Source organism: Dendropsophus ebraccatus, chromosome 2 (genome assembly GCF_027789765.1).
Source record: "Dendropsophus ebraccatus isolate aDenEbr1 chromosome 2, aDenEbr1.pat, whole genome shotgun sequence".
NCBI classification, from domain to species: Eukaryota; Metazoa; Chordata; class Amphibia; order Anura; family Hylidae; genus Dendropsophus; species Dendropsophus ebraccatus.
Window position 1 is genome coordinate 82,933,612 of NC_091455.1, and position 26,379 is coordinate 82,959,990.

Consider the following 26,379-nt stretch of genomic DNA (forward strand, 5'->3'; position numbering starts at 1 on the left):
GCAAAATTATAATAAAAAAGATTTACACAGTTTCCCTTTTATTAACCCACTACTGGTTTTGGTTGAAAAAAGACTGACCAAAAGACCGATGGAAATACTATGTGGAAACATAGCCTATAAAAATCGATGCACATGCTACAAAAACAACCCTCGCATACATTTCTACAATTAGGCTATTTTCCCACTATAGATTTTGTTGGAAAAAAAGCAGCCATCTATTTATAATGATGGCCACAAATAATGATCATGAACATTATTTGTGTCTTTCATTATCAATAGGCAGCCACCTTTTCAAAAAATCCTGTATTGGCAACAAAGCCTCTATAGCCTCTGCTATATTTAACCCCTTAAGGCCAATTTTCATTTTTTGCGCTTTTGCTTTTTCCACTTTATGTTAAAAAGGCCATAACACTTGCATTTTTTCACGTAGAAACCCACATGAGCCCTTATTTTTTGCAACACCAATTGTACTTTGCAATGACATACTTTATTTTACTATACAATATGCTGCAAAACTGGAAAAAAATCATTTGCTCTGTCAAATTGAAAAAAAAAGGAATTTGATTTCATTTCAGGGAGTTTCGTGTTTACGCCGCTCGCCCTGGGACAAAACTGACTTGTTATATATCTTCCTCAAGTCGTTACGATTACAACGATATGTAACATGCATAACTTTTATTGTATCTGATGGCCTGTAAAAAATTCAAACCATTGTTAACAAATATATGTTCCTTAAAATCGCTCTATTCCCATGCTTATAGCGCTTTTATCCTTTTGTCTATGGGGCTGTAAGAGGTGTCATTTTTTGAGTCATGATGTGTTCTTTCTATTAATACCTTGATTGCGCAAATGCGACTTTTTGATCGCTTTTTATTACATTTTTTCTCTATTTGATGCGACCAAAAATGCGCAATCTTGCACTTTGGAATTTTTTGGTGCTGACGCCGTTTACCGTGCGAGATCAGGAATGGGGTAAATTAATAGTTCGGGCGATTACGCACACGGCGATAACAAACATGTTTATTTATTTGTTTATTTATATTTATAAAATGGGAAAAGGGGGGTGATTTGGACTTTTATTAGGGGAGGGGATTTTTTATTAATAAGAAAACATTTTTCCTTTTTTTTTTACATACACTAGAAGCCCCCCTGGGGGACTTGTATATACACAGCACTGTTCTCTCATAGAAATCAATGCTGTGTATATACACAGCAAAGATCCATTAGATCGGTGATAGATTGCTTTGTCCTCCTGCAGGCCACAACAATCTATTGCCAAGCCAGGATCAGTGTCATTGCGACGCTGAGTCCCGACCCTGCAAGAAGAATGGATCTCCCCCCCGCGATCCGACCCACTAGACACCAGGGATGCACGGAGCTAAGCAGCTAAATGCAGCTGTCAGGTTTGACAGCTGCATTTAGAGGCTTAATTAGCCGGCGTGGCAACGGGACTCGTGCCAGCTAATAGAGGCGCTCCTCGACTGCAGATAACAGCCGGGAGCTGCGCCTTGCAGAGCGGGGTCCCGGCGGGACCCCTCTCTGAACTCCCCCCACGGCCCTATGACGTATCAGATACGTCATGGGTCACTAAGGGGTTAATATACTTTAAACACAATAGGGTAAAAGCAGTCTGCAATAACAGGGGTATCAAAAAGTATATCACTTATATTATATATTGAGTAAAGAAAAAAAACAAAAAAAAAAACATTTTAGCAAGAAGTGTATTAATTTATTTTTTAATTAATATGTAGGCAAAAGAATAACACAAATAGGCAATATGATGGCAGCCCTTGCACTAGTGCTAAGTAAAATATTTACCTACAAATTATTTTGAAATATCACTGACCTATTTCCCTTCTGAAACAAATTGAAAAAAAAAAAAACAAAAAAAACAATGCATACATAATTTCCTGTGTTGCTGTGGACAACATAGGTGTTTGAACTTGCTAGCATAAATCATTCACAGAAAGAAAAGTCAGAATAGCGCGTGACACGCCACAAGGACAGCGCCAGGAGCGCACCTCATTACATTATACCCCAGCGACGTTGAGAAAGACCTTGGATAAGGTCGAAACGTCCACAGTCGCCAAAAAATCTTATGTTGTTTTCACACCCATGAGGTGTCATTTCTGAAATAATCATTGCAATATACCTGGCTTTACCTTTCTGCACACTGTAAATAAACGTTTGAACACTTTTTGCATATGAAAACGAGTGCTACGGATTATGTATATTGGATTACGTTGGGTTGAAAGCCCTTCCGTACTGAGCACCAACAAATTGGTCTCCTGTTGTGCACCCCTACTTATTTCTATCTTTTGAATAAAACTACCAACACCTGTAGAAAACTTTAAATAAAACAAAAAGATTAAACAAGATAAATACACAAAAATATACGAATGCTGTAACCCTTTGTAACAAAATTATATCAGCCAGTGCACATGAGTTGTAGGGCTTTAATTAAACATAGGGTCCTGTTACACGGGCCAATAAAAAGCCTGATCAATACTGCTAGAACGGCGCTCGTTTACTGGGCCTATTACACAGCCCTATAATCGTTTAGCAAGGACTACACAGACATCGTTAGCAATGTCCATGCAGCCCTAACCCATACAGTCAATACTTCACCTGTCCACGCTCCTGGTCTTCTCCTGTAGTACTCAAGTGGTTATTGTTGTTTGTGATTTGTGCACCAATGAGAGCTCTTTTCTCTTCTCCACCTATCTCTATTCTCCTTCTTCTATACTCTTCTCACCCACTCACAGCAGGTATTCATGGTAGAAAGTCGTCACAAGGGGAGAGGTAGTGTAGTCACACACTTAGTCAGTCTTAGTCTGGTTCCTGTACAGAAAGGACGCAAGCCAGAATGCTCCCCAGAGCAGTCACATTGGGCCCTGGCTTATGCCAGGTCCCCTGTCAGAGGACAAGTCCAGTGTAGTATATTCTACAGACACACATGGGAAGCACAGACACCCTTTTTCTAAAAGCAGCACTTCCACACACTATGCAGTGCTAAACGCTCACAGTAAGGACAAGTCTGGGATCATCCTAGCCCATGACGAGAACCAGTCTAAAGATGCAGGACAGTATCCTAAAGCAAGAGGAACTGATCCGGATAGAGCAAAGTTGCTAGAAGCCTACATACTCTATCTCACAGTGTGGATGTAACAGGAAAACTCTGACCACTCTGCTTAACACAGGTAATAAGGTCTGGGGCTTGTGTCACCCTCATAGGACCTGTCATCCGACACTGGGGGGCAATAGGTGGTGTAAAGACAAGATGTCAAAACACAGGCACAATTATTCTCTCTACTCTGAAGTATTCTACTTCTAAAGTTCCATCAGAGCACAGTACTGGATTGGGTTGGGACTCTAGTGACATCCTCCTCTCTACTTCTCTGTACTCACTCTACTTCTCAGCCAAGCCAAGCCAGCACAGCTATTTTACCTCTCAAGCTCTCAGCACAAGTCTTGTCAGTCAAGTCCAAAGTATATTGTCAAGTCACAAGTCTACTGTATACTACTATATCAAGTATTTATTAAGTAAAGAAGAGTTCATTTATAGTAACAGGACTCAGTGATTATTACTTAAACACCAACACAGTAATTGCACCTTCCTTGGGTCATCTCCCCTTTCTGTGGGTGGCATTACCAATAGTCCGGGTGGCTTACAACTCCACTACGGACCACCTTGATAAGCACCCAAGGGTTCCTCTCACTGGCCGGCAGATCACTGACCACAGGGAAAAGGGTATAACTCCATACCTTTGTGCCCACCTGGCACTGGCATCACGACAGTACAACAACTGGCTGAGCTATACTTTGACCAACCACCACAGTAGTATAGTCACACAGTACCGCCTAGCAAGTGACCGGTTGAGCCTCACAGCAGTGCACCACACAGCCAATGATTGTTTCATTGGCTGATCGTTGTCTCTATTACACAGAGCTGCCGATTTGGCTGATTACCACTCTAAGTAATAGGATCTATAGTCTATGAGCCAGACCAAGGCATAATAGCATAATATAATACAAGCATGGCATACAGAAACAGTATTGCAAATGTCTTGTGTAGCAATACAGCGATACAATTTCGCAGCAATTTAGTATTTCTAAAAAAATATTCTTTACTTATTTAGTCCTGTGGAGGGAATCATCAAGGGATTAAGTATAAAATAATGTGAACCCCTCTTCCGAAATCAAACTGCAACATTATTTTACACCCAAACCAGAATCCTCAATACAGACGCTATATCCCCCAATTATTCAGACACCAAGTTAGATCCCCACCCCCTCACACACACACACACACACACACACACACACACACACACTGCAACCATGGACATCTTCCCTCTCAATGATTTCTTTTTTGGGTCCCACCAATCACGTCCGAAACCCTTCCCCTTTCTAACTGGCCTGGTTAGCCTGTGCTCCCCCACCATTCCAGGCCAGGAATGGATTTGAAAAGAGGAGAAATCTCAGTGTTTCCTTTATGACCTATTCTCTTTATAGTGTATTCCTGGCTTTGGCTCAAAAAGTCATAACCTCTTGGTGTAATAGGGCCCTAAGGGTGTTGTTGAGTGAGTGTAGGCCTCTAGAAGCCTGTTGTCTCTTGCTGTCCCTATGGAAAATATGTAAAACGCTAAGCAGTGAGGGGTAGAATGCATTGTAGCAGGAATCAAGAAGAATCACAAAGGTGAGCATTGAAAAGTGTTTTATTTTAATTTTGTGGCCATTCATCCCTACTCTTATTTAATTTAATACATCATATCAATAAATAGTATGTATTATAATAACTATATAAAGAAAAAGAGCATTCCATAAAACATTATGTGCTCTAACTTATATTATTAAACATATGGTTTAGATTACACAAAAACTCTAGCCGTGAAGTAAAAAAACAAAAACATCTGCCTGCCTACTGATATTACAACAGATATTGTCATTTGCTTTGCTTAATTTGCCAATCAGATTATTCTACTGTATAAATATCAATGTGGAAGTCCTTAGGTTACTAAGAGAGGCTTTGTTCCTACTCTGCATGCTTATTAAAGTGTTAAAGTAGTCTCATCCATCTCTTTTCAAGGCTTTACTTTTTGTTCAGGATTAAATCCAGATTGCGAAAATAAAGAATGCCTTCTGACTGATGTTTCCATTGTTTATTCTTCCATGGAAAAAAAAAAAAATTGGACAGTGTTATTTTCCATATTGCTTCAATGAAGCAAAATGAACCCACCAACATAGCCCTATGTTTGTTACTGATGATATAACACCCTTAAATGACAGCGGACTGGATATAGTGACATAGAAGTAGCATGTCATATATAGATGTTGGAATTGCTGCAAACATTTATCTTATACAACACAGAGAACAGAGGAAACTACTGTATAGTTCATCAATGCTCTACATAGTGTTTCACCTAAAATGTGCAGAAGTAGGAGTTTAATCAAATAGGGGGCTTTCTGCAGTACAGTTACTCAGCCCAGACCATAACTCAGCCCAGACCATATTCACATACCACAGTATATTAAATGTGCAGAGATGTAGCTATAGGGGGTACAGAGGTAACAGCTGCAAGGATTCAGAGAAGGTCTGTAAATATCTGAAACATTTTGTATAACTTTACATTTAACCCTTTTCATATACTATTTCTTAGGTTTTGACCTTTTTGGCATAACAAATCAATTCTTTCAAACCGGTTTGTCAGCAACAAATGGTTGTCAGCTATTCACTGGAGCAAGAGGCCATAAAAACCCACCCAGAAGTCAATACAATTATTAGGGTGGTATTACACGGAACGATTATCGTTCGAAATATCGTTAAATTGTTCAGATTTGAACGATAATCATTTTGTGTAATAGCAGGCAACGATAAAACGACCAACGAGAAATCGTTGATCGTTTAATAGGATCCGGAAATATTTTTATCGTTTGATCGTTCGCTCATCGTTCGCACATCGTTCGCATATCGTTTGGTGGAATAAGAATTCACAGCTGAAACGTACGCAATAGCGACGACTAAACGACCGCAAGAACGATCATAAATAACGATCATCGTTTCGTGTACTTGGGCAAACGATTTCGGGTCGTTTGCCTTAGCGGTCGTTTAAGATCGTTTATCATTAATCGTTAGTCGTCGGAAAATTGCTTGGTGTAATAGTACCCTTAAACAGAAAGACTACTATAAAATCTTAGAACAACAACATTCTGTCAGTCTTATAAGAGACCAGGTAGAATCATCAATCAGATTTGGATAAGCTATTGGATAAGCTATTCTGAATATATCTGAATTATAGTATATTTTCCATCACAGCCGCCCTTTATCATCACCGACATGATCGATGGTGGGGATCAAAGTCTAAAGTCTATGGGGACCTTAATATTAAAAGAGTGTAGCGTGTGGCAATACCATATTCAGGGGACGCTGTGCGGTACATTGTGTAGCTTCTTTAAAGATAGAGGATGAAGTTCTACTGCAAAAGTGATGAGCCAAACACTTCAAAAACGTGATGTAGCTTAATAAATTCAAGGTAATTTTGGCTAGATAGTGAAGAAAAGGAACAACTTGATAGAAGATATCACCTGTGAGTCACTCTATGTAATTGTATTCTGCCAGAGTGTATCCCATCAGCACCATGTTCACTTGTAAGGTCTGCAGGAATGATAGGTGAAACAACTCCCAGTATACCCTTACCATTATTAAGATCATACTGGGAGCTGTTGTGTTACATAACCTCTACAGTGCATTAATGTGACTTGTCAAATGGTATATATAATTATTAGAGTAGAAATCATTTTCCATGTTACGCTACTTAGCTGACGTCCGCCACACAATTAGAGAACCTGTTGTTAAAGATTTGAATCCCTCCCCTGAGCCAAATTTTATATGTTATTCCAGTAAAATTCTTTCTTAACGTATCAGACTCCTCTTTTTCCTCCCCGCCATCTTAAGGGTTCATCCACTGAGAAATCATTAATGAGAAGGACTGTCATCTGAACAGAGATGTGGGCTGCAACTGCCCATAGCTGCCTTCAGAACTATGGAGAGGGGAAGGGGTGTTAAATCTAGGCCACACTTGATGTCCCCCTACTGTGGTATAATTTCCTTTATCCTGCTCCTTTATCCTACTAATTACTTCAGAAGGTGTGTTATAGGGAGATAGCAGGATAGCATCACCCAGGCCACCACAACGTCCAAAAATCTGTAAAAAAAAAAAACATAGATGAATAATAATTTTAAACCATTCCCACTTAGTTAATTATCACCTTCCCCTTCTTTGCTAATCCATAAAAAGTACGGAATAAAGGAGAAGTCCAGCCACATGACAAAAATATAAAGTTGCTTATTCTTCTGGGATACTACTGATCACATCTCTGTGAGCCTATCTCACCAGAACTAGTCTTTTTTTACACTCACAGGCTCTGTTTTTACAAGCAGGGTGCTCCTTTCACTTCCTGTGTCACCAGAACACAGGTTCAGCCTTGGCTAAACAGTACATTGCTATGCTCCCTCCACTCATCAGCTCTGAGTTGCTGCTACAGGAAGAGAGGAGGAAGGGGGCATCAGAAATGATGGGGACAGGGGCTATGGGTGAAAGAGACAGTGTGGAGGAGGGTGCTTAGAGATGTCACTGCAGGATGCGCGCATCTCCTGCCTGGTAGTACCTGCTCCTGTCCACATTTCTGACACAGATGCAGGCAAGCGCCAAAGCCAGGACCATGGATGTAACTTGAGCAGCCCGGGAGAAGAGCGGCTGGCTGGAACTTGTAGTGTGGGAAATACTTCAGCTGATTTAATCATTGGAAATCAGCCGAGGTATGCCCCTCACTGCAAGCTCCAGCCATTTAGAAGCAGGTTACTGCAAGAGTCGGGACCATGGCGGTAACTGGAGCAGCCTGGGATGCAGAGAAGCTGCTGGCTGGAACTTGTATTACAGGACATACTTTGGGTGACCGTTTGTAATATCACTGAACAGAGAAAGAGAGTTGTGAGAGGGAGGGGTAATATGAAGAAAGGGAGTAATATGAAGAAAGGGAGACGTGACAAGAATACAGGACAGCTATTCCCTCCTTCTGCCAGGAGTTCCCTTAATCATGATGTGTAAACATGGCCTAATAAGAAATTCAGAGAAAGACTTTTGAATATCTTGACAGAACAGAACAATTATTGGAAATCCTTTATTCTATTGAGACATTCTACTCAACCCCTTAACATCCGCTTGCACATTTGGTTAAGTCTATTTGTAAATTGTAGCTATTTGTTTTTTTATTTGTTTTGTACCTTGATTGTATTGTATACTGTAAACAACTTGATGAATCATGCAATAGTGATAAGATAGCAGTTAATTTGTTGCTCTTTGTGATAAAGTGGTGAGAGGTATCCATGAATACGTTGTATATATTTATCTCTATACACCTGCTTTCTTTGATCAATTATACTGGAAGTGTTACTCAACCACGTTAGCAGATAATTAATGATGCATACAACTGTGCTTTAAGCCCAGAATACTTGGAGGGGTTGCTTGAGCCATCAGGGTTTTTTTATGCCGAAGATAAGTGAGAATCACTGATGCCTAGAAATATGCAAGCTCTAAGTTAAACAAACAAAACACAACTATTCCTGTAAAATAGATATTGCGCTCATGGCTCTAAACAACATATTTTTGTTCTAAATCAAATGCAAAAGTCTCTAGAGATATTTGACTTGTAGCTCAGTATTGTCATGCGAATGGAAATAGAGCGAAGGACTAGAAAACTGAAAATATGAAAAGAAAAAGTGAAAAGATTAAAAATGACCATTTTAAATAGAATCCTCAGTGTATTCTGATTCGCCTCTCTATTTATATTCTAATTCCATTTATATCTGCTTTATAACAGGGACTGTTCCATTTTATTTAAGTATAGCTATATAAGAAGGTACTTCTTTTACTCCTCTTTCATACTTCTGAGGACAGCATTGCTTTTATAAGCAACTCATATATAAGATATTAACAGGATATTTGCAGAAGCCATTGTACTTTGATGAAAAATGATAGCTATATCTATAATGTTTTTATACAGCACAATATTAATATATTCATACATTAACATGCCACTGTCATTATCACTTTCAAAATCTAAACCAACAAGGGATGTGGAATAAAGCAGGTTTGCAATTTACATTCATCACTTTTTTTTAGTTATTAGACTGTAAAACAAAGCTATACTTACTTGTATCCAGGTCCAGTCTTCTGAAGGCAGCTTCATAGTCTTGTGCTGGTTTAAAAGGAAAAAAAAAAATTAAACGCAGGAAATTCTGGTCATCTGCATGCTTACAAAGAAGACAGCCATTTGATTGACAGAATTGTGACTTCCTGCATTTAGTCTCTTTTATTTTCAACCAGCACAAGACTAAAAAGCTGCCTTCAGAAGACTGGGCCTGGATACGGCAAGTTTAGCTTTGTTATAAAGCAGGATAAAAAAAATAGTAATTTGCTTTATTTCACATGGCCTGATGGCTTTGAAAGTTATAACGACAGTGATACAACATTAAACTTACATGAAATCCATATTTAAGGCTGTTAAGACTGATATAATGCTTTTGGTTTTACAGGATCCATTTGATCTATCATCATCCATCGGAATCCTTTTTTTCCATCACTGTTTACTTTTAATCGATAGAATAGGGCAGCGTGCTGCTCTATGACCATCAAAAAGTAATGAAAACCTAACCTAAACAAATTAGGTGTAGGCAGAGTCATAGACTATGTTCACAAATTGCAGTTTTTTTTGTGTTACCTGCATGATTTTGCTGCAATTTTTACACTATTTTGCTCATGGGAAAAAAGCACTATTTTTGCCATGATTCTCTGCAAAAAATAGGACTATTTTTATGTGGTTGTGGTTGTGCATTTTGCTGCAAAATGACATCAGTGATCAATTACTGCACTTAAATAATGCAGTAATGCAATGAAAATCCAGTGTAAATGCATGTACAGTATGAACACAGCCTCATAATACAATCAATGAACAATTACAGAAAAAGGCTGGTTGATAAGGGGTACAGCATCTCTATGTTAATCAGACTGATAATAACTACATAGCAAGTTGCAATACTCAACAACAAATCCAAAAGAAAAGAAATACAATAAATTTGAATTTCTGCAGCTGCTTTATGGCAACATGTTCTGGCCTGAACACAGGTTTAATTACCTGAACTGAAAGCATCACCTTAATATAGCTGCAGAAATAGAGCCCTATTATGCTTATCTGAAACTGACGTAGAGTTAAACTCATTGTACTCGAGCATTTGATATAAACATACATTTCAATTTTGCACTTTTATCTGCCAATAATTTATAGGGGTATTCCACTCAAACATAACTTTTGATATGTTACTCCCCATGGTAACAATCCATTCAATACTTGTAATTATCTATTTAGTCTCCTTCCCCCAGTTCTCAGCTGCTGCTTTCTGCTGAAGACACAAAGAACTGTGTGTGAGCCTTTTTCTCTTTCCCCCCCTCCTCCATCCTCCCTCCTGAGACAACAAGTCCCTGACTGGCTTTATCTGCAACATTGAAGAATCTTTGTAATGGTAGAAGGGTTAATCACAGTGAGTTCATCAGCAACTTGACCTCAGAATAACCTTCCCAGCCTTACAAAGAAGCTACAATGTTGCAGATAAAGCCAGTCAGGGAGTTCTGCTTTCCTCTCATTTCTTTAAAATAAGGCATTAGTTATGCCATATTCCGTGTGTACTGTGGATAGGGCACAACTTATCCAGATGGGAATACCCCTTTAAGCAATTTCCCCTATGGCAGCTATTAAATCATTAATTACATGACACGAAATAGATTATCTGACTGAAGGAATTCTTTTCAGAAGTGTTTTTAAGAGAACCCAATAGTACTTTAATTTCCCTGGCATCTTGTCAGCTCTATGTACAGGATCTACAATGCACAGTGTTATCTAAAGATCATTATTTTTTTATTATTTTTCTTATGAATAGAAGCCTGGCCTTAAATAAAGCTGCTCTGGAGTATTGTCTCGTAAATCTACTAGCAAAGGGCCATAAGGTTCCCGCATGGCATCCTCAAATGCTTCCAAGAAGAAATGTGTTTTTCCAGGGTACATTTGTCAGTTTTACTATTTTTCACTTTGAAGCAGTACGTTTTTGGAAATACAGAAACAAATTCTTTCATGTATTTGTTGTTGGGAATTTAAGTGGTTAATTCCCCTAAATAATCACTTAAAGGCAGATTACAAAAGTCCTCTCAATGCACAAAAGTGTCTCAATCTGTGTCATGATTAAGGCACCTTTCCTGTAGTCTGTCCAGAAGTGAGAACATTTCCTGGCAAAAGCTGTTGGAAGGTAGGCTAAAAACGTTTGTGTTTTTTGTTGAACCATTTTTGTGCATTTCCAGGTGACGTTGGTAGTTTCATCGTCAATGAAATTTAACTGAAACCTCCTAATAAAGAAGAAAAACATATTGACAATGCTTATCAGGATTAGGGCTCAGCCACACTAGCGTTTTTCTTTGTTTCTAACGGATCCGTCCATATTAATTAAACGGATGAGCATAAACTGATGAGCAGACTGATTCAAACTGATTGCAAAATGTTCATCTTTTTTTAACCCTTTGAGGACCAGGCCCAAAATGACCCAGTGGACCGCGCAAATTTTGATCTTAGTGTTTCCGTTTTTCCCTCCTCCCCTTCTAAGAGCTCTAGCACTCTCAGTTTTCTATCTACAAGCCATGTAAGTGCTTGTTTGTTACAGGTATAGTTGTACTTTGTAATGGCGTCTTTCATTTTACCATAACATGTATGATGGAATCCCAAATGTATTATTTATGAAGATATAAATAGGTGAAATTGTAAAAAAGAATGCAATTTGGTAACGTTTGGGGGGTTCCTGTGTCTACGTAATGCACTATATGGTAATAGCGACATTATACAATTATTCTATAGGTCAGCCTGAACACAACCACATGCAGGTTCCACAGATTCTCTAATGTTATATATATATTTTTTTTAATGAAATCCTTTTTTTTGGCAATTAACTATAAATAAAATGGGCCTATTGTGACGCTTATAACGGTTTTATTTTTTCACCTATGGGGCTGTATGGGGTGTCATTTTTTCCGCCATGATCTCTAGTTTTTAGTAATACCATATTTGTGAAGATCGGACGTTTTGATCACTTTTTATTATTTTTTTTTTATATATAATGTAACATAAAATCGGTAATCTGTGCAATTTTTTCCCTCTTTTCGTGTACGCCGTTTACCGTTCGCAATGACGCTTGTTATATTTTAATAGATTATACAATTACGCACGCTATGGTATATTATATGTTTATTTGTTTATTTATTTTTATAGGTTTTATTTATATAATGGGAAAGGGGGGTGATTTCAACTTTTATTGGGGGAGGGGTTTTGGGGTTGTGTGTTAGTGTTTTTAACTTTTTTTTTTTTACACATTTGAAGTCCCTTTGGGGGACTTTTACATCCAGTTCTTGGATTTGTACACTGATGATTGCTATGCCATAGGCATAGCATTGATCAGTGTTATTGGCGATCTGCTCATTGAGCCTGCCTGTGCAGGCTTAGTGCAGCAGATCGCCGATCGGACCGCATGGAGGCAGGCAAGAGACCTCCGGCAGTCCGTTTTACCGATCGGGACCCCCGCAGTCACACTGCGGGGGTCCCGATCGGTAAGTGACAGGGGACTCCCCCTGTCACTTACACTTAAACGCGGCGGTCGCGCCGCGATCGCGGCGTTTAAGGAGTTAATGACACGCGGCAGCGCGATCGCTGCAGCGTGTTATTACTGGTGAGGTCCCGGCTGCTGATTGCAGCCGGCCCCCACCTGCTATGAAGCGCGCTCCGCTCCGGAGCACGCTTCGTAGCGGGAGAAACACCCAGGGCGTACAGTTATGCCCTAGGTCATCTGGGGACAGACTTCCATGGCGTAACTATACGCCCTGGGTCGTCTAAGGGTTAATGGTCTGTTTGTATTGTTAGTCAGTTTGGCTTAAAAAAAAACTGACTTTTGTACATCCGTTTGCATCAGTCAGCATCCGTTTTTCTATCCGTTTATTTTTCTTCTTTGGTTTCTTGCTGCTTCTGCACATGCTCAGTGCAAAAACAAATGAAAAAAAAAACGGATGTGAACGGAAATACCTTCCGTTTTAGATCCGTCCTCATTGACTACAATGTAAAAAAAAAAACGGAAGTGCACTTTCCGTTCGTGATCCGTTTTTTTAAGCGGAAAGAAAAATACTGTAAACACTTTTTTCTTCCATTCAAAAAAACGGATCTTGAACGGATTGCATGCAAACGGAGCACAATTGGGGCAAACGGAGCACACTAAAATATCATGGGAATCTATGGGGATTTTAACGGATCCGACAGTTTCCGTTTTGCTTACTCCAAAACGGAAAAGGTAGACAGAATGGTGCCGGATGGTCAAACGCTGATGTGAACGTAGCCTTACTCAAAATGCTGGTACATGGTAAATTTTATATCTGTGTAAGGAATTCAAGAGCATTTTTGATATGTCTTTTAGTGGGGTTCACAGCAATATTTGTAGCCTCTAGTTGTATATATTTGCACCATCTAGGGTAACCCAAGGCTTTCTGTTCACATCTAACATACAATTTAATGTAGGAAGCAAAAAGTTAACAGTCAGAATGCCACACTTGTGTGTACAATCCTACACCCTTTTTCCAAAGCCATCTTTGCAATGAGCCAGTGGCACTAGGTGTTAGCTGGGGGGCTAGGTGTTGATATACTGACTGGCCACTTGCCTCCGTGACCAGAAGTGATATTGCCCACACCCGGATACACTGACACACAACTTTGAAGTGGAACAGGTGTATGTGTAGGAGCCAAGATGGTCAAGCTCTGGAGTAAGCTTCAGAAGGAACAGGCTTGTTCACACTTTCTCTATACGCGCTAATACTGGGACTTCTGGGTCCCCACCTAGGAACTTTCAGGGAGCTTTATAGGAGAGGCAGGACTAATCTCCCATTGGTGAAGAACTTTCTGGAAAGAACTACACCTTGGTGTGTGATAGGTTGAAGTATGTGAGATACCCAGCTCAAGGAATGGACAATAAAGTGTCAAACATAACAAGGCACAAGTACAGAGTTAACCCTTTATACTCTCTTCAGTGGTGCAAAGTATATAGGAACAGTGAGACGCCTAGTGGTGGATGGCAAAGTACAGACCTTCAGCCCAGAACATAGAAATACACATTACCTGACGACAGGTGTGCTAGGAACAGTAATGGCACACCCGTTCTGGGATACTACATTTAGTACACCAAGAACCTGACAGAGAACGTTGTTCACAGCTATCCATGCAGACGTCCATCTGGGAATTTGGGGACCAGGTGTAGCAAAGGGGACATTTTTTGTTCATTTTCACTGTAAGGACGGGAATAAACATGCCTGGCAACAACAAAGTCATTTTGATGTAGCTAAAATTGTAACACAGCACACTATGTCTATGAAGGTATGCCACACTCATAACAACCAACTAAATATTTCACTTTGTTGTCATGCTTTGTATAATCGGATTTACTGCAACATGTTCACACCCTGCTATATTACAATAGTGTTTGTATTTGTTATGCCCACCTAATAGCTTATTAACAGGTCCCTTTAATATTAAACATCTAACTTACATAAGGAGACTGGAATACAGAAGAACATTAAGTACTGTATGTGTGTATGTGTTTTAACAGAATTTATAGGAGCATTTTTTTATTATGTAGCATTTTAAAGAAATATAAAACAGAGTAATAGTAATTAGAATTAAATACTGTAATTTTAACATAATTCATACAGTTTTGCTCTGCATGTTTTATGCTTAGACTGTACAATATGTTACAAAACAATCCACATCAGTGCAAAAGAGATGATAATATGAAAAGTCACAAATGGTAGATGTATGTCAACCTTTATATGTTCTCTGAACGTTAGAAAAGGAAGATAAAAAAAAAAACTGCACAGTCTCATAGTCATAGGTAGTTCTTTTCATACATATGTTGTCAACATATAGGTTAAATAACATCATTAGTCCAATGGATTTTAATAACACTCAAGGATAGCTTTTGTGGTTTAATATATGTAACAGTTATCCTAGCAACCACTGAAGAGAGAAGTGCAGTATAATGTACACACCATACTATTAATACCTGAATGGATGTTGCTAAGCCTATTCCATGTCAAAGAGTTGACAATGCTGCTATTCCATTAATGATAATATTATCATCCATGCTAGTATCAAGTATCTATGGATGGATGCGTGTGTAAATGTTTTTGTGTACGCATGTATATGTGTATGTGTGTATCCACTTGTGTGTGCATGTGCAAGTGTATGCGTGTATGCATGTGTGTACATGTGTGTAAGCATATTCATGTGTGTAAGTGTATGCATGTGTGTAGGTGTGTGCATGTGTGTAAGTGTATGCATGTGTGTAATTGTATGCAAGTGTGTAATTGTATGCAAGTGTATGCATGTGTGTACATGTGTGTAAGCATATTCATATGTGTGTGTGTGTAAGTGTATGCATGTGTGTAATTGTATGCATGTGTGTGTGCATGTGTGTAAGTGTATGCATGTGTGTACATGTGTGTAAGCATATTCATATGTGTGTGTGTAAGTGTATGCATGTGTGTAAGTGTATGCATGTGTGTATGTGTATGCGTGTGTGTGTCTATAATAATGTTTTCATGATACGGCACATCCATAAGCAGTGAATAATGAATTACTCACAGGTAGATGGTTAATGACTCTGCACAGTGTAATTATTACTGTAGTTATTTGAAAAGAAAATTGAGCAGCGTCTCTATTATTTCATGTAATTATAGTTTCAATAACATGGCTTTTGTCATGATTGCTCAGTACTAAATGTTTTGTATAAATGTTCCCATACACAGAAAAAAGGATCCATCTGAAACTGTTCTTAGTATAAAGTAAAGTATATGCAAAAATGAGTCATATCATTTGGTTAACATAACATAACTTAATAAAATAAGCTTTAGATATTTTACAATTTGCAGCTGGGCTATAAAGAAAAAAGTGTATAATATATGTGTAGGAATATATTGGTTTCTGTGCCCAATAGAACTAAAAATCTAACAATCCAATATACAGATAACAGAAGATGGCACAGCCTGGCTCTCCACTTATAGGAGCCATTGAAAGAGACAATCAGGCTTTATTCAATCAGTAGTGGTAGCTGGGGAGAGGAGTCCAAGGGTGGGCAATTAAGTTTCCCATGGGGCCACATGAGAAATTGGAATGGTTTTTGAGGGCCAGGCTAATATATGCTGAAGTAAAAGGCTATGTGCACACTTGGTATGAGACCGGCCGTTCCGTGACCCATCCGGTCTCAGAAAAGATCATCCCGCAGTACCGGCCGGATGATCCTTAGTCCCGCAGAGTTCTGATGCGTCCGCATCAGAACTCCCAACTGCACACTATGGAGCGCGCTTCCGGAGCCGCTTGCTCAATAATTTTAGTAGTTCTATGACATATTCCCAGATGGACCCGAATAAAAAGTTTCATAGTAATGCTAAAAACCATACTGATGATTTTTGCATGCATTTCTCTTGTTTTTCCCATCTAAGACAAAATGGTAAATAGCATTAGGAATAAAGATGAGCAAACTCTTCAAAAAGTTTATTTGCCCTGTTCACGGAACTTCGGCAAAAAGATGTTTTTGACAAAATTAGTGTGGGCAAAACCAGTAATTTACTAATAATGTTTAACAAATGTTTAACACTGTCTAAGAGCCCTAAAGGCCTGGTATAACACTGTTTGGTCAGCTAGGAATGTATCAAAGTACTTTTAAGATGTTTTTAAGGCAAAGTTAATGTTAAAGTTATGGCAACATGTAAGGGTAAACAGATTATGGCTTGTTTAAAAACACAATGTACAATAGCTGCACAATGTCACCATAACATTGAAACTGCTGAGGAAGTGCACAGCAGTTTCCTCAGTGTCAATATCCACATATGGCAGCATGTGGTATGCAGTTGCTGGTGCTGAGGTGCCTGCTCCGGAGCGCGCTTCATAGCGGGAGAAACACCCAGGACGTAAGGTTACGTCATGGGTCGTCTGGGGACAGACTTCCATGACGTAACCCTACGTCCAGGGTCGTCTAAGGTTTAAAGGCAGGGCTGCAATGATGTTGAAATGTGTTTTGGGGGATAAAGTTCATTTTCTAGGCAAATATTGACTTTGCAAGTAATTGCTTTTAAGCTGGTCACTCTTTATAACATTCTGGAGTATATGCAAATTGCCATTTTAAAAACTGAAGCAGTAGACTAATTAATATTTGTATAATTCTCAAAACTTTTGGTCATGACTGTACAATTTAATGTAGCATGGTGGGGGTCGAATTACATATGAGGCTTTCCAAAAGCTACAAATGAAATGGGTGCTATTGTATATCACAGCCTGCACTCACCCGCAACTGTTAGGGTCAGACATCAGTCTGATTCTGGCAGTTTAATATCAATCTATGGCATGGCATGTCTATGTTTATGCCATTACAACATTATTTTACTTATTACAAAAAGTGGTAAAAACATGTTGTTGTTTTTTATGATTGCAGGTTCTTAACCATTTACATAAAAAGCTAAGGAACATGTCAAAGAAGTCAGAAGCTTCAAAGAAAAAGGTAATTTAATATTTTTCAATGGAAGATGTATGGTATGAAACTGTTTATTTTTAAAAACAAACCTTTACCAACAGCTTATTAAGAGACTAGACTCTACTAGAGTATCAACATTTTAGCTGTAATGGGAAATGCCATCATGTTTAACTACTGTATGCTAAGTATTGGTCTATGTTAACGGTAGAGATGAGCGAATACTGCTCGATCGAGTAAGTATTTGATCAAAAAGTACACTATTTTAATCACGTATTCGACCGAAAATGCAGTAAAAATTTGATTAATCACCCCCCCCCCCCACCTTCCCTGGTGCTTGGTGTGCTCCTAGTGCCCTGGGAGGGAGGGGCACTAGGAGCACACAGGCAAGGAAAAAAAGCATCTACATACATTGGCTGGCTAAACCATGTGACCTTCAAAGTACATGAATAGTGGTTTTCAAAATTATAGATAACAGAGCTTCCTCACACATGTATACAGCTATTAAACCGGCTAGCAGCACATCAGTGTGTTCAGACAGGTGGGCAGCTGGAGGGCACTGTGAGGGATAGGCTGCAGCGTATCTACTTGGCGAAAACTTCAGATATAGGGTATACAGCTGTATGCTGAGAGTGTGCCAAAAATATTTATAATTTGGTACTACTGTTTTGCGTTCTCTGCTTAACATTAACCATTGGAATGAGAGTGTTTGGAGTGTATTGTTGAGAACCTGTGATAGTTTCGTAATACTGCGACTTTGGCGTGTTAGATGCACCCAGGCAGGCTTTCCTTGCTGTCCCAACTGCATTCCAGAGGTGTTTGCATCATTTTCTGAGGTGTCATGGTGGACTTGGAAACCTAAATTAGACCACTTGGAAATCACCAAGTCACATGCATTTTTTCCCATAGACTTTAATGGGATTCGATATTCAATCTAATAATCAAGCATCACAGTCTACTCTAATCGAATTTTGAACTTTCAAATATTTCACTACTCGCTCATGTCTATTTAACAGATGGGAACCCATCAAAGGGAAATTTTAAGCTCTGTAACAGGGGGAAAAGGTTTGGCCCAAGTGACATCTAGAAATAGCATAGCTTTAAGGGAAAAAAAATCCCTAACCTGTGACCTTCCCGCTACTGCAAAACCACAGTTGTCAGCATGTACCTAGATGATTTTTTTAAATTCTATACAAAAAGCCATAAGTAACAGTAAATATAGTTTCTGTTGCACTCTAAACCTTATTCTCACAGTGACACCAAAATTTTAATAGTTTTTTTTAATCATTAATAGACTTTAGTACTAATGACTGTTTATTTACATTTTAAAATATATGTGTATGGAAGAAATAACATTGTTCAAGTTACGGCATGGGGCCAAGACCTGCCATATTATTCATACAAAGGGTCCATTGTTGCTTTTAACAGTTTGCAGCGAGGTTTGGCTCCCAGTTGCAAAATAAGTAGAAAGCATGTACTAAATTATCAAATGCTTTCAATACAGAACTCTAAGACATATGACTGCATTAAAATTTACTAGCTGATTTTGGCAGATGCATAATAGGACAATTCTTTAGCCATAGATATTGCATAAGTGGAATAATTGTGAAATGTGTGTTTTGTGACATCAAACCAGAGGATTTAAATTTATGTGATATAAAGCAGTATTTATGGTGTGTTTATCAATGTTGTGTAATTTCTTAAATACAGATAAATAATCCTAAGCTTAAAAAAAAAATGTAATGTTTAATGTAAGAAAGCACATGCACCTATATGCTGTTCATAAAGTCATCTATGTACTTAGATGGGAACCATCAGCAGGTTAAACGATTTGTACGTTTTATCTTCATCCTCAGTGCCATTCCCGTGCAGTTTGTAGTGTAATCCTATGTCTGGTAAGGCCGTTTGCAGCACTGCGGAGCACTGCAGCCCCCATAGTGCTGTTCCACCCAGCCAGCATGAAATGTTCCCAACCTTAACCTTAGGTCTTACTCACAGAATCCCCCTGAGTATTTTGAGCCATCTCCTGTCTATCTAGTTGCTGCCGTTACGTTTTGCTGAAAACCGGTCTATATCTAAGATGGGGCTGGCAAGGAAACTACTTTTCCCATCATGCAGTATTTCTCCCTAATTGGTCAGTTTCCATACCTGCCCCCTTAGCTTTTTTTTCCCTTCCCACTGCTCATCTTTACTATGCGGGACTGTGAAGGCACTGTCAGCTGCAGGACTTAGCAAGAGGAGGAGGGGAGAGACTCTGAGCTGTGTGTGTGAGGGGTGATAAGAGGGAATAACTGTAAGCACATTCGACAATGCCTACTCCTGTCAGCCACCCGGCCCGCACCTGTGCTGTGACACCCACCCTCCACACACACACAGTCAACATTGTCCGCTCCTGTTAACCGCCCAGCTGAGTCCTGTGCTGTGACCCCCCCACACACACAGCTGACGGTGCCCGCTCCTGTCAGCCACCCTACTCTTTTGCTGTGATTCCTAACTTGTGATACCTATGCTGACAGTGTGCACCCACTGTGCGCAGCAGGGGTCAGAGCACAGGAGCTGGCCGTCATGGGGGGGGGGGGGGATGTGGAGGGAGGATCTCACAGCATAGGAGCAGGCCGGGCAGTGACAGGAGTGGGTACCATAATCTATGCGTGTGTGTGTGTGGGGGGGGGGGGGGGTTCACAGAACAGGAGCTGGCCGGATGGCTGTCAGGAGTGGGCACTGTCAGCTGTGTGTGTAGGGGATATTTTGAAAGCAGCAACTTGTAGGGAAACTTCAGTGCATGTCGCCTGTGGGGTAATTTGGTCCGTTGCACCCCCACCATATGCAGACTAGAATATAAGTGAATTCCTTTGAAAAGGTTTGTTTATTTATTTATTTACTTATTAAGTAAATATAACACAACATTTTTACATACGCCTATTGAGATCAGTAAATCAGGCTCTTTAGTACTTTAGAATCACTTGGTGGCATTAAAAGGATCTTTACAAAGTACTTATACTTATTAGGAAATAAAGTGTCTCTTTAGGCTGAAAAAAACTTAGCTCAACATAAATCAATGTAGGAAACTCAGCAGACTGTACACAACCTGTCTATATACTGAAACAAAATATAAAGAATTAATTAAAAGTGTCAAAACATAACCTGATTATAACAGAGAATACCAAGGTAAAAATACAGACAGTATGAGTTACTATTTATTAGCTTTTAGATAATGCTCTGAAGTTGTACGTTACAACAAAGAACATGAACATTTCTGCATACTTGGAAAAAAAGTTGGTATATATATTTTTTTTTATTTGTTGTTCAGTACATTGTTTCCAAACATTACTAGTTATATACAATACTAGTTATATACTGCAGTTTAGGAAAGCGCAGTTATTAAAGATAAGTAGAGTTCATAAAAGGAAATCATTTTTTTGTCTGCTTAAAAAAACGGTTTGTTGATACTGTCCTTGGACCCTGTAAATTAATTGTGATCATCTTCTTTGTGTTTCTTCTTTATCCCTATATTATCTGTTATGTCCCCTGCAGAGTCTTTTTTTTTTAAATGTTCACACTGTTTTCATTAACTGACATAATACTGCATTGTGTCATCCACAAGTGCTTACAGCTTGTGTTGTACGCCTCCTGCAGTCTTATATCTTGTGCTTTGATTATGTTCCACACCATGTCTTATAGGTTTTCTTGTGTACTGCTATGCCTATTAGTATCTAATCCAGCTAGTTAGTCTTCTATTAAAGTAAACTGTTTCTTCAGTAATTTTCTATTTTTGACCTGACACCACAATGATTTTATAAATGACAACGATTCAACTAGAGATGAACCTTAAACGAACTGCACTAAAACAGCTCATGTAAATCAGCTACAATAGTGGAACTGTAGGGGCTCTTTTGCAGTAAAAACTGTGGAAAAAACTCATCTCCACCACCCAGCTACAGGAAGGCTATCAAGTCTGCCTGAGATGCAGAGCCAGTTCCAAATGTCCCACCACCATTATATACGGAGGCAACGTGGAGCGCGGACACTAATGTACAGTAAGTGACACTCCACGCAACCAGGGTGCAGCAGTCCCATTAGGGCCATCATAGTATGATTATGCAGCATTTCAACTGAGGCCATCCCACTGATGGCTAAGTTTGGACAGCAATACAACTGTTTAAACAAAGGCTAGCATGTTGATGCAATATAATTTGTAGGGCGGACTACAACCCCCAGCAGTTCCTTAAGGTCTGCTGCTGTTAGAACTTGCAGGAAGTTGTAGTTCCTAATGTGATGGGGTTGTGAGGTTGTAATTAGGCTACATCATTCTGGAGGGCGGACGACTGCACAGTTTCATGGTTTTTAAATATCCCATAACCAGACCCGTATTTATGGCTCTTGCTGCCTGAAAGACTTAGTGGTAGTGTAGATAGAAGATTATTTTGAAAGCTGACCCCCAGCCCTTTAGCCCTGTAAGGTGGCCAGTAGGGGCTTGCTACACAAAACATACAATACACATTAAATACACTACACATGCAAACATGGCATGCACACTGTTGGGAGCTAGGTCTAGGGTTGGTGATCAGGCAGGAACTAATTTTATGTTGCTAGGAAGCACACCAGATAGGGTACACATCAGATATTAGACTGATAAGAATCTCTTGGACGTTTCTGTGCTGCAATTACAGTCCCCTTGTTTTCTAATATACACTACTGTTCAAAAGTTTGGGGTTACATTGAAATGTCCTTATTTTTGAAGGAAAAGCACTGTACTTTTCAATGAAGATAACTTTAACCCCTTAAGGTCAAAGCCTATTTTCGTTTTTGCGCTTTTGCTTATTCCATTTTAAGTTTAAAAGTCCATAGCGCTTGCATTTTTTCACCTAGAGACGTATAGGAGCGCTTATTTTTTGCGAAACCAATTGTACTTTGCAATGACAGGCATTATTTTTCCATAACATATGCTGCGAAACCGGAAAAAAATAATTTGCGCTGTCAAATTGAAAAAAAAAACGAATTTGTTTTGATTTCGGGGAGTTTTGCATTTACGCCGTCCGTCCTATGGTAAAACTGACTTGTTATGCATGTTCCTCAAGTCGTTACGATTACTATGATATATAACATGTATAACTTGTATCTGATGGCCTGTAAAAAATTCAAACCATTGTTAACAAATATACGTTCCTTAAAATCGCTCCATTCCCAGGCTTATAGCGCTTTTATCCTTTGGTCTATGGGACTGTGTCAGGTGTCAGTTTTTGCGCCATGATGTGTTCTTTCTATCGGTACCTTGATTGCGCATATACGACTTTTTGATCGTTTTTTATTACATTTTTTCTGGATTTGATGCGACCAAAAATGCGCAATTTTGCACTTTGGAATTTTTTTGCGCTGACGCCGTTTACCGTGCGAGATCAGAAATGTGATTAATTAATAGTTCGGGTGATTACGCGCGCGGCGATACTAAATATGTTTATTTATTTATTTATTTATTAATATTTATAAAATGGGAAAAGGGGGGTGATTTGGACTTTTATTAGGGGAGGGGATTTTTTATTAATAAAAACACTTTTTTACTTTTTTTTTACTGTAACTAGAAGCCCCCCTGGGGGACTTGTATATAGACAGCACTGATCTCTCATAGAGATCAATGCTGTGTATATACACAGCAAAGATCGATTAGATCGGTCATAGATTACTATGGCCTGCTGCAGGCCATAGCAATCTATTGCCGAGCCGGGATCAGCGTCATTCCGACGCTGAGGCCCGGCACGGGCAGAAGAACGGATCTCCCCCCCGTGATCGCATCGCGGGGGGGAGATCCGTCCCACTAGACACCAGGGACGTGAGGTCTGAAGCCTCTAAGTGCAGCTGTCAGGTTTGACAGCTGCACTTAGAGGCTTAATTAGCCGGCGCGGCAACGGGACCCGCGCCGGCTAATAGAGGCACTGCCCGGCTGCACGTGTCAGCCGGGATCAGCGCCGTTCAGAGCGGGGTCCCGGCGGGACCCCGCTCTGAACACTCCGAGCGGCACCATGACGTATCAGATACGTCATGGGTCGCTAAGGGGTTAAACTAGTCCTAACTTTAAACAAATACACTCTATACATTGCTAATGTGGTAAATGACTATTCTAGCTGCAAATGTCTGGTTTTTGGTGCAATATCTACATAGATGTATAGAGGCCCATTTCCAGCAACTATCACTCCAGTGTTCTAATGGTACAATGTGTTTGCTCATTGGCTCAGAAGGCTAATTGATGATTAGAAAACCCTTGTGCAATCATGTTCACACATCTGAAAACAGTCTAGCTCGTTACAGAAGCTACAAAACTGACCTTCCTTTGAGCAGATCGTGTTTCCGGAGCATCACATTTGTGAGGTCAATTAAACGCTCAAAATGACCAGAAAAAGAGAACTTTCATCTGAAACTCGACAGTCTATTCTTGTTCTTAGAAATAAAGGCTATTCCATGCGAAAAATTGCTAAGAAATTGAAGATTTCTTACAACGGTGTGTACTACTCCCTTCAGAGGACAGCACAAACAGGCTCTAACCAGAGTAGAAAAAGAAGTGGGAGGCCGTGTTGCACAACTAAGCAAGAAGATAAGCACATTAGAGTCTCTAATTTGAGAAACAGACGCCTCACAGGTCCCCAACTGGCATCTTCATCTACAGTGAAGAGGCGGCTGTATGATTTTGGGCTTCAGGGCAGAGTGGCAAAGAAAAAGCCATATCTGAGACTGGCCAATAAAAGAAAAAGATTAAGATGGCCAAAAGAACACAGACATTGGACAGAGGAAGACTGGAAAAAAATGTTGTGGACGGATGAATCCAAGTTTGAGGTATTTGGATCACAAAGAAGAACGTTTGTGAGACGCAGAACAAATGAAAAGATGCTGGAAGAATGCCTGATGCCATCTGTTAAGCATGGTGGAGGTAATGTGATGGTCTGGGGTTGCTTTGGTGCTGGTAAGGTGGGAGATTTGTACAGGGTAAAAGGGATTCTGAATAAGGAAGGCTATCACTCAATTTTGCAACGCCATGCCATACCCAATGGACAGCGCTTGATTGGAGCCAATTTCATCCTACAACAGGACAATGACCCCAAACATACCTCCAAATTGTGCAAGAACTATTTACAGCAGAAGCAGGCAGCTGGTATTCTATTGGTAATGGAGTGGCCAGCGCAGTCACCAGATCTGAACCCCATTGAGCTGTTGTGGGAGCAGCTTGACCGTATGTAGCATTTCCACTGAGGCCATCCCACCGATAGCTAAGTTTGGACAACAATACAAGTGTTTAAACAAAGGCTAGCATGTTGATGCAATATAATTTGTAGGGCGGACTACAACCCCCAGCAGTTCCTTAAGGTCTGCAGCTGTTAGGACTTGCAGTAAGTTGTAGTTCCTAATGTGATGGGGTTGTGAGGTTGTAATTAGGCTACATCATTCTGGAGGGCGGACGACTGCACAGTTTCATGGTTTTTAAATATCCCATAACCAGACCCGTATTTATGGCTCTTGCTGCCCGAAAGACTTAGCGGTAGTGTAGATGGAGAATTATCTTGGAAGCTGACCCCCAGCCCTTTAGCCCTGTAAGGTGGCCAGTAGGGGCTTGCTACACAGCACATACAGTACACATTAAATACACTACACACTCACACATGGCATGCACACTGTTGGGAGCAAGGTCTACCATTGTCGATCAGGCAGGAACTAATTTTATGTTGCTAGGAAGCACACCAGATAGGGTACACATCAGATATTAGACTGATAAGAATCTATACTACACTTGATCTCTTGGTCTTTTCTGTGCTGCAATTTCAGTCCCCTTGTTTTCTAATATACAGTATATATATATATATATATATATATATATATATATATATATATATATATATATATAGACTGCCCCTCCGTATAAACATTATTATACTACTAATGTGGGTGGTCTAATTATATCTATAACTTTTTCGCTGGAACATGAGTGAAAGCTTTGTTGTTGCAACCCCCTACGCTACAGAGACGGAAAGTTTATAAAGATCTGAAGTATTACGGAATGTAACAGTATTTGTAACTTAGTAATTGTCCTCACAAAAGTTAATTAGTCATTTTCTTGTAATTGCTTGTTGTAGAAAATGAAAGGTCTTTCCCGATGTTTCTTTGTACTGTATATGAACATTTGAGGAATAATTACATACTAATTACTGTATAATGTTGTATTCTTATAATTTTGCTCTGTGGGAAACCAGTGTAAAGGAGTTGTGACATAACTAGATAAAAAAATAAAAATAATAATAATAATTATATATATATATATATATATATATATATATATATATATATATATATATATTCAGAAAATGTAAATGTAAATTTTTGAAAAGTTCAATAAATATTAATTTCATCATTCACCCACATTCATTATTTAAAGGAACAGCAGGAAAAACATGGAGGACAATGAGAAGTTGTTTTAAGCACCGTTTTTGGGGAAATTTTTTTAAAGAGTAATAAATAAGGGCAGAGCTATTATTAATTATTTAAAGAGAGCCTGTCCGCGGCATTCCTTTGTCACTCCTCCTTCTCTTGCTGCAAGCACGCTTCCTGTCTGATAACTTACAGCCCTTACTGCTGTATCATCAGCACAAGCTCATCGGAAATGAAGCAGAGGGCTGTCAATTCTCAGGCAGGAGACATACAGCAGGGCAGGGAGAAGTGCAGAGATGTGAGACAGTCACTTAGAA

The 26,379-nt window shown here is 39.4% G+C and overlaps 1 protein-coding gene across 1 annotated transcript in view; it reads left to right on the top strand.

Annotated features, from left to right (window-relative positions):
- Positions 1-26,379, top strand: part of GALR1 (galanin receptor 1) — a 249,700-nt gene that overhangs the window by 136,577 nt on the left and 86,744 nt on the right. Inside the window, exon 2 of the mRNA XM_069960133.1 lies at positions 17,618-17,683. Coding sequence (XP_069816234.1) covers positions 17,618-17,683 — 66 coding nt within the window. The remainder of the gene's footprint in view (positions 1-17,617; positions 17,684-26,379) is intronic.